General features: G+C 42.9%; 1 protein-coding gene across 2 annotated transcripts in view; it reads left to right on the top strand.

Moving 5' to 3' along the window:
* The window catches only part of GPD2 (glycerol-3-phosphate dehydrogenase 2), a 135944-nt gene that overhangs the window by 57782 nt on the left and 64326 nt on the right, over window positions 1-13836 (top strand). For both annotated transcript variants that reach the window (XM_075284482.1, XM_075284483.1), the window contains exons 10-12: window positions 9627-9761; window positions 10087-10262; window positions 11985-12116. In XM_075284482.1, coding sequence (XP_075140583.1) covers window positions 9627-9761; window positions 10087-10262; window positions 11985-12116 — 443 coding nt within the window. The remainder of the gene's footprint in view (window positions 1-9626; window positions 9762-10086; window positions 10263-11984; window positions 12117-13836) is intronic.

Genomic DNA, 13836 nt, shown 5'->3' with positions numbered 1-13836 from the left:
AGGACAGGGAATTTGGACACCATTTCTCGGGATTGGCGAGTGAAGTCCTGACAATTTTTGGCTGCACCTTATTTAATATATATCTACAGCCGTCTATGCAATTACTTTTTTTTTTTTTTATTAGATGCTTTTACGCTCCTGAGATTCGCACTTTTGCGACACATTTTACATATTTTATGACCTATCCTTCTCCATAGCGAAGTTTCCAGCTCCGTCAGATGTGCAGACTCTGCCTAGTATTGCGCCGCTAATTTATGTCATTACCATAATGAGTTTACTTTCCTGCAAAATGTGCTCGGTATATTAGTCACACTTAGCAAATGCAAACACAGGCCAAAAGTAGCGCAAATCTTCTCTGCTGAAGTGGTGAATAAGAAGCGAGCAATTATTCAATGTGTTCTTTATGACAGCAATTTGTCATCTGATCTGTATCTTTTAAGGTGACAGCAATCTTTCATTATTTTCTATTTTTGTCCAAAGTACCTTTCTCCTGTTGTGCGCTACGCTCCCCTGCGGCGGAAGCCGTCATATAGTCGATTACACAACTGTATCCATCCACAGCCGCGGTTTTTACTTTAGTTTTGCACTTGGTTGACCAAATTGTTGTGTTTCCAAGGTGCGAAGTTGTGTTCCCTTTAAGATTTGCAGTTTGTTCTTTGTTACATGAATGTTACAGATTAAACACTGCAAATATAAAGTAAGGCCAGGTTCACACTGTGTATTTGAAACTGATTTTTTTTTTTTACCCCCCATTGTTTTCAGCAGCGACATACACTTCTTTTTTGTTTGCTGAAAAAGGAAAGGTCCTACGGATTTCCCATGGATTCCGTGACTTATTTAGCCACAAAATCTTAGACTTTCAGATGATTAGCATTGTGTCTGCGGATGCGTTTGGGTTTCTGTTCTTCAGGTTCACCTGAGGACCAAAAAAATGGAAACCCAATCCGCCTAAAATGGCCGCCTGTGGACTCCATAGACTATAATGGGGTCTGCCGGGTTACTGCCCAAAAGATGCGTAGAGAACAGTTCTGTTTCGTGGACATTTGCTTTGCTCTGGGTTTCTACCGCAGCTTCGCTTTGAGTTTCTGCTTCAGCTTCGCTTTGGGTTTCTGCTGCAGCTTCGCTTTGGGTTTCTGCTGCAGCTTCGCTTTGGGTTTCTGCTGCAGCTTTGCTTTGGGTTTCTGTTTCAGCTTAGCTTTGAGTTTCTGCTGAAGCTTCGTTTTGGGTTTCTGCTGAAGCTTCGTTTTGGGTTTCTGCTTCAGCTTAGCTTTGGGTTTCTGCTTCAGCTTAGCTTTGGGTTTCTGCTTCAGCTTAGCTTTGGGTTTCTGCTTCAGCTTAGCTTTGGGTTTCTGCTGCAGCTTTGCTTTGGGTTTCTGCTGAAGCTTCGCTTTGGGTTTCTGCTTCAGCTTCGCTTTGGGTTTCTGCTTCAGCTTAGCTTTGGGTTTCTGCTTCAGCTTAGCTTTGGGTTTCTGCTTCAGCTTAGCTTTGGGTTTCTGCTGCAGCTTTGCTTTGGGTTTCTGCTGAAGCTTCGCTTTGGGTTTCTGCTTCAGCTTTGCTTTGGGCCTCTGCTGCAACTTTTTGCCAAATAGATGCTAAATAGTTGGCGACTTTTATACACCGGATTTCCTAAGGATGGTTATAATTTTGTGCTTTGTCTGAAACTTTGCATTGTTGCAGAGTAAAACATTAGGACCAGGACTAGGACACCCAATGATCACAAAACAGGGGTCTCAACGGAGTGGCAGGGAGAGGTCCCATTCATTCTCTATGGGACTGCAGTAGATGGATAAGCTTTGTCTATGGCAACCACAAACTACATTATATGGAAGTAGAAATGATTGGTTGGATCTCTGCATTCTGGAAGTTTATTCCCTATCCACGGGACAGGAGATCACTTTAAAAATTACTAGAATATCCCTTTAAATCACCAATAAAATACTAAACTAGAAACTGATACTGTATTGTCCTTAGTCTAGGGCTTAAAGGGGTGGAACATGGCACATGGATTTCGGGACTAGAATATTTTTGATATCTTTGTCGTTTTCCCCCCTCGGCCCCTGCACCAGGCATAACACGGTGCATCAATTTTGTCAGACGGACCCTGAAATCTTCCAATGGTATATAGGATTGCAATAAATATCTACACTCACCGGCCACTTTATTAGGTACACCATGCTAGTAACTGGTTGGACCCCCTTTTGCCTTCAGAACTGCCTCAATTCTTCGTGGCATAGATACAACAAGGTGCTGGAAGCATTCCTCAGAGATTTTGGTCCATATTGACATGATGGCATCACACAGTTGCCGCAGATTTGTCGGCTGCACATCCATGATGCGAATCTCCCGTTCCACCACATCCCAAAGATGCTCTATTGGATTGAGATCTGGTGACTGTGGAGGCCATTGGAGTACAGTGAACTCATTGTCATGTTCAAGAAACCAGTCTGAGATGATTCCAGCTTTATGACATGGCATTGCATTATCCTGCTGAAAGTAGCCATCAGATGTTGGGTACATTGTGGTCATAAAGGGATGGACATGGTCAGCAACAATACACAGGTAGGCTTTGGCGTTGCAACGATGCTCAATTGGTACCAAGGGGCCCAAAGAGTGCCAAGAAAATATTCCCCACACCATGACACCACCACCACCAGCCTGAACCGTTGATACAAGGCAGGATGGATCCATGCTTTCATGTTGTTGACGCCAAATTCTGACCCTACCATCCGAATGTCGCAGCAGAAATCGAGACTCATCAGACCAGGCAACGTTTTTCCAATCTTCAATTGTCCAATTTCGATGAGCTTGTGCAAATTGTAGCCTCAGTTTCCTGTTCTTAGCTGAAAGGAGTGGCACCCGGTGTGGTCTTCTGCTGCTGTAGCCCATCTGCCTCAAAGTTGGACGTACTGTGCGGCGTTCAGAGATGCTCTTCTGGCTACCTTGGTTGTAACGGGTGGCTATTTGAGTCACTGTTGCCTTTCTATCAGCTCGAACCAGTCTGGCCATTCTCCTCTGACCTCTGGCATCAACAACGCATTTCCGCCCACAGAACTGCCGCTCACTGGATGTTTTTTCTTTTTCGGACCATTCTCTGTAAACTCTAGAGATGGTTGTGCGTGAAAATCCCAGTAGATCAGCAGTTTCTGAAATACTCAGACCAGCCCTTCTGGCACCAACAACCATGCCACGTTCAAAGGCACTCAAATCACCTTTCTTCCCCATACTGATGCTCGGTTTGAACTGCAGGAGATTGTCTTGACCATGTCTACATGCCTAAATGCACTGAGTTGCCGCCATGTGATTGGCTGATTAGAAATTAAGTGTTAACGAGCAGTTGGACAGGTGTACCTAATAAAGTGGCCGGTGAGTGTATTTCTGCTGCTTGTTACCTACAGACTTCTCTACCTATAGGAACTTTCTTGTAATCCCCATTTTTGCACGTGCAGTACAATATTCTTTGCTCATCACTTTCTGTGGCTTTCGAATGCATCGGAGGATTTCCTGGTTTGTATGTCGACACCAGATCTACAACATTCTGGAGCAGCTCGCGACGACCTTTCCATGGCACGTGTAAAACTTCAGATGATCTCATCAAGATTTTCTAATGTTATTTTTTTGTCTGTGCTAAAAATAAGTTCAGCGTTTTTTCCTGTGTCTAAATTATAATTTCAGGTTTTATTTTTAAGTTTGCTAAATTTAGTCTAATCTGTGAAGCGTGTAGTGAAATCCTGGAAAATAACAGAAATAGATAAACGCGGGGAAACAAATGTGGTTATGGGGCGGATGTCTTATTATTTTTCAGATTTCTACCTGTTTTCTTAAAAAAGTAGAAGTGCATATAAGAAATGTGAGTGCCAAGGATGTGTGCGGTGCTAGACTTTCCCATGTCATGTTATGGCTGCCACTGGTGGGGTTTTTGGCCCGGGGATATCACTGGTATTACAAGGATACATATATTTTTGGTGGAGGAGAGTGGTGCCACCACCCAACTATAGAAGAGCAGACCAAGCTGGAAGGAAGGGATCAAAGAGTGACCCATGTTTGGCCAAGATGGGAAAACGTGACCCTCCCACCCAACCATGAGGTCTGAGGTTTTGGAAACGGGTGAACACGACTGGACTACCCTGTTTCTGTAACTACCATAGAGGTAGATAAGAGTTACGGAAATTGAGTAGTAAAGTAGATTCTTCTGTTTCCATCATTTTTGGTGTTACAGAAGTTGTCCAAGTGTGTTGGTGACAGGGCTATTGCCATCTTAGCCTAAAGTTTCTTGGGATTGATATGGGATAAGCCGTATAGATGACTCTTTTTGGTGTACGGTATTGGGATATGTTGAAGTATTTGAGGGAGTCCTCTAAATAGAACCTTCTTCTAGCCAGGGCACTGACCATTAGCAAACACCAGATGATCCATTGCTTTAAATGTTTACGTCTGGTCATGTTGGATCTGTAAAGACCAGACAGAAATAGCTAAACGTGTTCTCAGGATTCGTGGGGCCTCAGAAGTTGGAACCCAACCAATTGGTACTTCCTAACATTCATTGATAAGACTCTTCTTGGTGAACTCTGAAGATGCGTGTGATATGGTTTCGGGTAGATCCACCATCCAAACCACCGTGATGACCCATACTGGGTGTAAATGGGGTCAAGTCTAGCAAGAAAAAAAAAGACAGAAAACTGATATACAGTGATCCGTGCAGTAATGACCCCATTATCTCAGTAATGCGGCCTCCAGCCGTGTATAATTGCCCTGCAGACAGGGACGCTTGTCATCTTGATGCTATGGTCACCACCAACCTTCATTTTAGAATGACACTTGGATAGAGAAGATCTCAATAAAGTTCTCATCTGATCTGTCACATATGATGACTTGTGATGTAGTCAGTCCATGGCTTTGTCTACCATGGCTACATTGTACCCTTATCATGGTTTAATATGACACTCACATTCACAATAGAAATGTCTTATGTATCAGGGAATTTGCCTTGTCTTCTGGTATGTTTGGTTAGTTCTCCAGTATTCTCGGGGGTCACCTCTGATCCTAATGAGTGAAGGTGACCCTCAGTCTTTTTGTGGCTGCAACATTGTGTATCCAGGGTAACTTTTTTGCTGGGATCTTTGTGGTATAGGTCTGTGTGCTTGTGGTCTTTTGGATACTGTTGGCCGGTGGGGGTCCGTGGATGACTTCTGTGGGCTGTGGGGATCTGTTGATGGATATTGGGTGTATGATGATGGGTTTTGGTTGTTGGGGTCTAGTATGTTAGCTTATATGCTTCTCATACTATAAGGTCATTGGGTACTGTATATTGGTTTTGCCTAAGGCTGTGGAGTTGGAGTTTGGAGTCGGAAAACAGTAAGGTGCGTTCTTCTGCCAGTGGGGGGATATTAGTGCCAAAATGGCACCAATATCTCCAGCACTGGATGAAACGGACGCTATCAGAACGGACATCCAGTGGTAGTGTGAACCCCCCCCTTACAAATCTATAGAAGATCCATTAACTGTCTTACATTCTGATATAATATTTCTATGTCCGACACTTGAAATGTTTCCATTTCTTAAGGTATAAGTAATATAATGTTGTCGAGCTACTTCCCGTAACCAGAACTTTTAACCTGTCACGAGAATCGCTCATTTATATTTTTAGGTACATTTTTTTAAAAAAAATTTCTTACTATTCAGGGCTTGCCCAGGTATGAAGAATGTGACCTACTCTCTCTTTTTTTTTCGTGATGGATTTCCTTTACATAACACTCTACATTTTTTCCCTATATGTATTTTTAGCAAGTCAGAATTTTTTTAAGCCACTGGTAGGACCACCTATCAAGAGTATGGGGGTCCTGGTTCCCAGCTGAATGGAGCACCAGGATCAGCTCTGGGTTGGTAGTGTTTGTGCTTGACTTGAGGTTTCATGCAGACCGGTTAATGGGGACCTGTTTTCTCAGGATTCGTGGGGTCTCAGAAGTTGGAACCCGACCAATTGGCAAGTTAACCAATTGTGGCAGTGAGCTACTCGCGTCATTAACCCAAACTGATCATGCTTGTGTATTAGGAGGCTGGGGAACATAGTTTGTTCAGTCAACAGCCATTGAAGATGAAGATTGGCCACAAATTTGGTAGACATTGGACATCCGGTTGGTAGCTGATGGATAATAAACTAGGCGCATCTTTGTCCTCCATATGGAAGAGCAGGCGTAGGTTAGAACTATGGTTTATAGAAGTTCCCGGCAGAAATTGTAATTCATCCACCAGGCATGACATCCTACCAATCCATGAAACGTCTACTTTTCTGAAAAGTAGTGTGTGGGATCTTATTATATTTACCCCATTCCCTTATAACATCACCCCGTGGCCCATCTCATATCAATGCCCCATTCTTCAGTCACTGATATAAGATTAGTGAGGGTCCGACACACAGCCCCCCTATCGATCAGCTGCCGAAATAGTGTATGGATCCAGAAGAAGACCACCCCATACACTATATAATGACCATAGCAGACTATTACAACTCCGCTTCTATTCCCTTCTTGCACCCCAGATCTGTAACCTGGTTCCCGTTTTTCGGCTTATACGTAGGCACTATGGATAGTAAAAGTGATATTTCTTCCTCCAGTGGAGATAACATCGATCTGCCGCGAGCCGTTACACTTATGGAATCGTAATAACACCATGAGAAAAAAAAAAAGTTACAAATAGGAAAGTACTAAAAAAAAATGTCTGATATTATCTACTGTGTAAATGTCAGTGGGGGAGGGGTTTATCCGTCTGTATACAGACACATTATGACGGGTGTTTTTGTCTGATTTATTGCGTTCCTGGTAGGGTACTGGCTGTGTTGCGGATCATTGTTTAGAGGGTAATTTTAGCCTGGCATTGGATGCACAGTATTCTTTCCTCCCCGCTCGGCAGTAGATCCCCCGCCATAGTCACATGCTGTTTTTCACTTATGCAATTAGCTGTGTTTATAGATTGCCTGTTATTGAATGAACATCCACGTTAGCCATATCAACTCCGCGCAGACCTGCCTTTCCCCTGCCAGACACCGTGCCAAGGTTATCGACTTACACAGGCTTGGATATGTTCCAGCTGTTTAATTATAATGTCTCATAAGCAGCTATTTCCACTTCCATTAGTTTATAAATGTAATATGCTATTTTATTTCTGTGATTAGCACTTCATTTAGGCGACTTTAACACGCTGCCAGCAGACGGCCCTGCCGCAACTCCTCAGTGTTTGTGCTGCGACCAAATGCAAATTATTTTTTCCCCCCATATTTTTTATTCAATTTCTAAATTGTTAGATATCAAGGTGAACTTTTTAGTGCATATTGAAGACACTTAGAGGTGTTAGAGTATCTGTACACCAGGCGGTATTAGAATGTCTGTACATCAGGCGGTATTAGAATATCTGTACGCCAGGTGGTATTAGAATGTCTGTACACCAGGCGGTATTAGAATGTCTGTACACCAGGCGGTATTAGAATATCTGTACATCAGGCGGTATTAGAATGCCTGTACACCAGGCGGTATTAGAATATCTGTACGCCAGGTGGTATTAGAATGTCTGTACGCCAGGTGGTATTAGAATGTCTGTACACCAAGCGGTATTAGAATGTCTGTACACCAGGCGGTATTAGAATGTCTGTACACCAGGCGGTATTAGAATGTCTGTACACCAGGCGGTATTAGAATGTCTGTACACCAGGCGGTATTAGAATATCTGTACACAAGGCGGTATTACAATGTCTGTACACCAGGCGGTATTAGAATGTCTGTACACCAGGCGGTATTAGAATATCTGTACACCAGGCGATATTAGAATGTCTGTACACCAGGCGGTATTAGAATGTCTGTACGCCAGGCGGTATTAGAATGTCTGTACGCCAGGCGGTATTAGAATGTCTGTACACCAGGCGATATTAGAATGTCTGTACACCAGGCGGTATTAGAATGTCTGTACACCAGGCGATATTAGAATGTCTGTACGCCAGGCGGTATTAGAATGTCTGTACGCCAGGCGGTATTAGAATGTCTGTACGCCAGGCGGTATTAGAATGTCTGTACGCCAGGCGGTATTAGAATGTCTGTACGCCAGGTGGTATTAGAATGTCTGTACACCAAGCGGTATTAGAATGTCTGTACACCAGGCGGTATTAGAATGTCTGTACACCAAGCGGTATTAGAATGTCTGTACACCAGGCGATATTAGAATGTCTGTACACCAGGCGGTATTAGAATGTCTGTACATTAGGTGGTATTAGAATATGTGTACACCAGGCAGTATTAGAATATCTGTACACCAGGCAGTATTAGAATATCTATACACCAGGCAGTATTAGAATGTCTGTACACTATGCAGTATTAGAATGTCTGTACACTATGCAGTATTAGAATGTCTGGACACTATGCGGTATTAGAATGTCTGTACACCAGACGGAAGTGTGTCATGGGGCTTTTCCATGAATCGGCACACTTCTTCAATGTGGTGTTTGCAATTGAAATGTGGTTTAAATATTTTTCACCTTTTACAAACCAGAAATCCAAGAAATGGACCAAAAAAATAATTTGCGTGAGATGCGGCCTCCGGATGCACAGGCACCCATTGGGAATTGATTACAAGCTTCCAATATTTTTGTCTCAACGGCGGCCAAAGGAAGTGTCCCTGGGTTCAAGGGAAAGCAATTATATAATTAAAAAAAACAAAAAAAACTTTTCTTTCTGCATGTTTCAGGTGGTGCCCAAGCAGGTAATCACTTTTTGAGTGGATTTGGTTTATGTTTTCCGGGTCCCCAAGTGAACTCGAAGAACGGAGACCCAAGGCCATTTACTAATTGGTGACATGACTTAGTCTTCTCCATAACCACGTCACATATAACCAGCAAACGTCACTGCCGCTACATAGTATAGTATGGTTGCATTACTGAAAATGCTGTCTCATTTTTGGTCCAGGAATTGTTTGTCTCTGATATATTAACTACATTGGGTATAAATCCTATTTTTGTATCATCGACTTAGATTCTTCTATCCCTTGCCATGTAGGTAACCCTACCGCCCAGCCTATCCATATGGTCTAGCACAAGGGTCAGTGTCCTCCCTTGTCAATGATAATCGGTAGAGGCAGATACAGCCGGAAATCCTCCTGTGAACTTCTGATTTGCCTCAAGTTACCTTCACAATATAGGATATTTCACTATATCGGGGGAGACACGTTTCCGGCCTTATTTATTTCCAATACTACAAAAATATCACAGATTGCCTTGGGCCAAAAATATTTTACATGTGAACATGTATAGAGCTTTATTCTTCTAATTCGTCTTTATTCCTTCTAATTGTAGAGAAGATTCTAAGATGCATCTGAAATGTATTACTTAAAGGGAATGTGTTGAAGTCAAGTTTTTATGTAACATTTTTGTAAAAAAAATTTGTTATTTTCCTTGACATTATCTATATTTTGAAAATAATCTGGCTACAGAGTTTAATATTAAGCCGAAGCTTCATGTTCTATAGAGATGACCTCTTATCATCACTGGCAGAATTACAATAAAAGTTAACGCCTCAATGTAATTATCTCCGGATCTATCATTCATGGTAGTTGTCTGGTGTAACCTGTATCTGTATTTTTGTTGACAGTCCGTAGGGGCGATGTCCTCGCAGCCTGGAGCGGCATACGTCCTTTGGTCACAAATCCCAACTCTACAGACACTCAGTCCATATCTCGCAACCATGTTGTTGACGTTAGTGAGACCGGACTTGTCACGATAGCAGGTAACACAATCTTCTTGTTCCGATCACATCTACCATATTCTGTATTTCTTCTTTGTGTCTTTGTAAGGACTTTGTCTAGTCTCGACTCAGAGATTTTCTTTTCTATGTTTTGTTTCCATCATTCCGAAATCTTTTGTTATTCTGTTAATATTAGCCGTATTATGGCTTGTTTTTTGCAAGATGAATTGTATTTTTTTTTGTCTAATGAAGTGTAGACTCTGAGTTAGAAACTGCAGCTGCATCCCCCCAAAGTTTTTTTTTAGACTACTGTGTATTTATAGATAAGTATAAAGTCCTTTAATCTCCATATGGTATACCCTACTAGGTGGAAAGTGGACAACGTACCGCTCTATGGCTGAAGACACACTGGACGCAGCAATTAAAGCACATAACCTGAAATCGGGGCCCTGCAGAACTGTTGGGCTTTTCCTAGAGGGTGGGAAAGACTGGTCTCCTACACTTTACATCCGTCTTGTTCAGGACTATGGATTAGAGAGTGAGGTACGTTGTCTTGACCTGCTTATGTCCATTCAGTTCTGTTTTTATAGAGGGCAGTGTTTTCAAAAAGTTGTGATATTTTCTTTTATAGGCCTTTTGTCTGTGATCTTAATGGCATAACCAGTCCAAAAGATTGTAGTATAAGGCTGTGCTCACATCTGCACCAGAGTCTCCAACGGAGAAGCCGAGAAACCAACAGAAATTGGTGGAGAGAAAAGTCTTGCACGTAGAACTTTACTCTTCGACCCTTACAGTATGAACACGGTGGACCCTTAGCAGACCCCATTATAGTCTATAGGCTCCCCTGGTGCCCGTAGGTTACCACTGTTTAGTGGTCCGGCTCTTTGTCGTTCAACGTTCCCTGGCGGACCCAAATGACTAAGAGCTCGGCACAGATGTGAACTTAGCCTTAAAGGGGGACTTCACCGTGAAATCTCATACTTATGAATGTCAGCCAGACCTGTCAATTTTTGAAAGGATCAGCCAACCACTGAATTGAATAACCAATATATACGATGGCGTCCCAATTGTCCCTTGATGGCAGAAGCCAGGGGAAGGAAGGATTAAGCATGTTGGATTTCAGCATGGCCAATTCTTTTAAGCTTATTCTCCACATGCACATTCGGCCGGTATATCTGTTGGCCGGCTAAAAAGAGCATTTGGTTGACAGATATCTAATGTAGATGGCCATTTCAATACTTGTTTCCTAAGACTTGTCACATCGGACACTTTGTATTCACATGGCCAAGTTCCATCTGCGAAACATCGTCCATGGGCAACGCATATTTCCTGAACTGAACATGGCTGTGTGAATGGAACTCATTATAGTCTCTTATGATACATTGAACTCCAGAACGGCTGGATTGCTCCAGTACTGAACTCTTATCTTATATCGGGTCAGTACTGTGGGACTCACGGCATTGGGGATCTTAGTACATCGTGACTGTGGGTTCCCTTCTCAGATCTTGAAATATGGACCATGTTAGCTGGATGGGCCACTGTCGTGTGAATACACCCTTACTATTTACACAGCATACAAAAATTGGTCCATGTAAAACATACATCCGCCAAAGAGTAAGACCGTTTTCCTTGTAGACTTTATGGAGGGGGGAGGGCATAACATCGTAAGAAAAAATATAAAATCAGAGTCCCGGGAACAGTCGTCCTCCCAACACGCTCGGCCCTTCCCAAGAACTGCGTGATCCCATTGTCCTGTATCGCTAGGGCACCAGAACATTTCATCCGCATGTAATTTTGTGCCATTGTTAATTTTCAGAAGGTATGAAATATTTTAATTGTTTGACAAACGCCGACTCCGCCGCAGAGCCTGCTTACAGAAATTAGCATTCCGCTCTGTTTTTTTTTTTTTTTTTTCTTTCTTTGTGATTTCCATGACAGTCCCATCTCCGTGACATCTAATTCCAACAATACATTCGTTAAATGTGATCACAGTTGCAAAAAGTAGTTGACGCGTCATTAGTCACAGTTACATTGATACATGCATATAGTAGTATAAGTGCTGGCCTAAGCGTTCACAACACAAGTCGTTTCCTCCCACACAATCAAGATTTAATACCCTCTTCAGTCTGTTTGATAAAAGCTTTGGGAATCTGACATAAGTAGCGTGATTTTTTTTATTTTTTTTTCCCTGCTGTGCTCCGACGAGCAGAAGGAGGGGAGGCTGAAGAGCGAGATGCTCAGTGAATTGTTGATTCTCTCCCGCAGGTTGCCCAGCACCTGGCTGCCACCTACGGTGACAAGGCCTTCGAAGTGGCCAAATTGGCTAAGGTTACCGGGAAGAGATGGCCAATTGTGGGGAAGAGATTGGTTTCTGAATTTCCGTACATTGAAGCAGAGGTTTGTAAGAACTGAAATAGTTTTTTTTGTTTTTATGGGGTCTGCAAAAATTCTGGTGAGAATTGTTCCGATATTAAAACAAAAGAAAAAAAAATTATAGATGAAAAGGCTTCCAAAAATATATTTTTTTGGAATCTGTTAATCGTCTATTGCACAGTAGGTTTTTTTTAAAAAAAAAAACTTTTTTTGTTTGTAAAAGTAAAATCTTTAAAGGGGTTGTCCAGGATTTAGAGCAAAAAAAAAAAAAGAAATACTCGCCTGTTCCCAGCACTCCATTGTCCAGTCCCCATTCCCTCCTTTCCTGGTGGAAGACATGACTACCAGTCCTCCATGTTGCCATTGTCTGAGACTGTGGTGACACCTACCTGTAACATATTTTATTTGGCAGGATAGGTGATAAGTGTTTATTTGATGGGACCCCCACCCGTCCCTCCATGGGCTCTCGCGTCCCCCATTTCAGTGCATCAAGGGTTATGTATGTACTTGGCCGCTCCATTTAAAGGCTTTTTGACTGATGAAAATAGGCGCTTTGTCGCCATCGCTCCCGTAGAGATTGACTGCAAGGAGCGGTATGGCATGTACCCTACATCTTCGATGGTCCTTTTCAACTTATTTATACTGAGGGCCGATCTTAAAGGGTTATTCCCATCCCAGCAAATCGCGGACAAGGTAGAAATGACTGGTCCCAAGTCCTATCCACTAAGGCAGCACTTACAGGAACGCCCGAGCTGTTCTGTTCTATTCTGTTTCCATGTAAAAAAAACGCACCTTGTTTATAAGTACTCTGTCATTTTGTTTAGACAGGTCTATGTGTCTCCATGGTTACAGACTACAAACAAAGTTAATGTTGTCTGACCCTGTAGTCATGTGTTACTCCCTGTATTTGGTCCTTGCTTCTTCCTAATGTATTGATAATTGCCGTAAAGTATTTGTGGTCCGTAACTGCCAGATTACTGGAATATATACATCCTTATTAGAGATGAGTGAGTACTGTTCGGATCAGCCGATCCGAACAGCACGCACGCATTGAAATGAATGGAAGCACCTGGTACTTCCGCTTTGACGCCGGCCGCTTAACCCCTCGCGTGCTGGCTACGTCCATTCATTTCAATGCGTGCGTGCTGTTCGGATCGGCTGATCCGAACAGTACTCGCTCATCTCTAATCCTTATTATATCAGTTAAGGTTGTCCAGGCAAAGAAAAAAATGTAAAATCGGCCAGCTGAGGTAAAAAAAAAAAAACTCACCTGTATCCAGTGCTGCGGTGTCCTCCCGGTGTGATTCGGTCCTGCCGCAGCGTTGTATTCTCGAAGTGAAACTCCTTGCCGACTGTGACGTCCCGGATCGCTTCCACTGAAGCTGCTGATCAGGAAGGGACCCCGGTAGTCACAGGTAGTGTAGTCAGAGTGGCCTCAGTGGTCACAAGTGGCAAAGGACCCCCCCCAGAAGTCATCATTTGACCAGCAGGACTGGATTGTCCTGTGAGGCACCAGGTACAGGGGAGTATGATTTATATTATTTTTTTTACCACCTCCCCAGCCTGTTTAAAATCAAAATTTTTTGCCCGGACAACCCCTTTAAGACGTCCAGAAAGCTATCGATGCTACAATTAGTGACGGGTCTCTTTAAAGTGCTCCGACCTGGTCTTTAGCTCCTGCAACTGTTTATCCGCCTCGAGTGTAATATTTTGGTGCGCATTAATTTTCCTCGCTGGAGACGTG

The sequence above is a fragment of the Leptodactylus fuscus genome, chromosome 8 (genome assembly GCF_031893055.1).
Source record: "Leptodactylus fuscus isolate aLepFus1 chromosome 8, aLepFus1.hap2, whole genome shotgun sequence".
Taxonomy (NCBI): domain Eukaryota; kingdom Metazoa; phylum Chordata; class Amphibia; order Anura; family Leptodactylidae; genus Leptodactylus; species Leptodactylus fuscus.
Note: the sequence above shows the minus strand (reverse complement) of the source record. Positions and strands in the feature narration are given on the sequence as shown.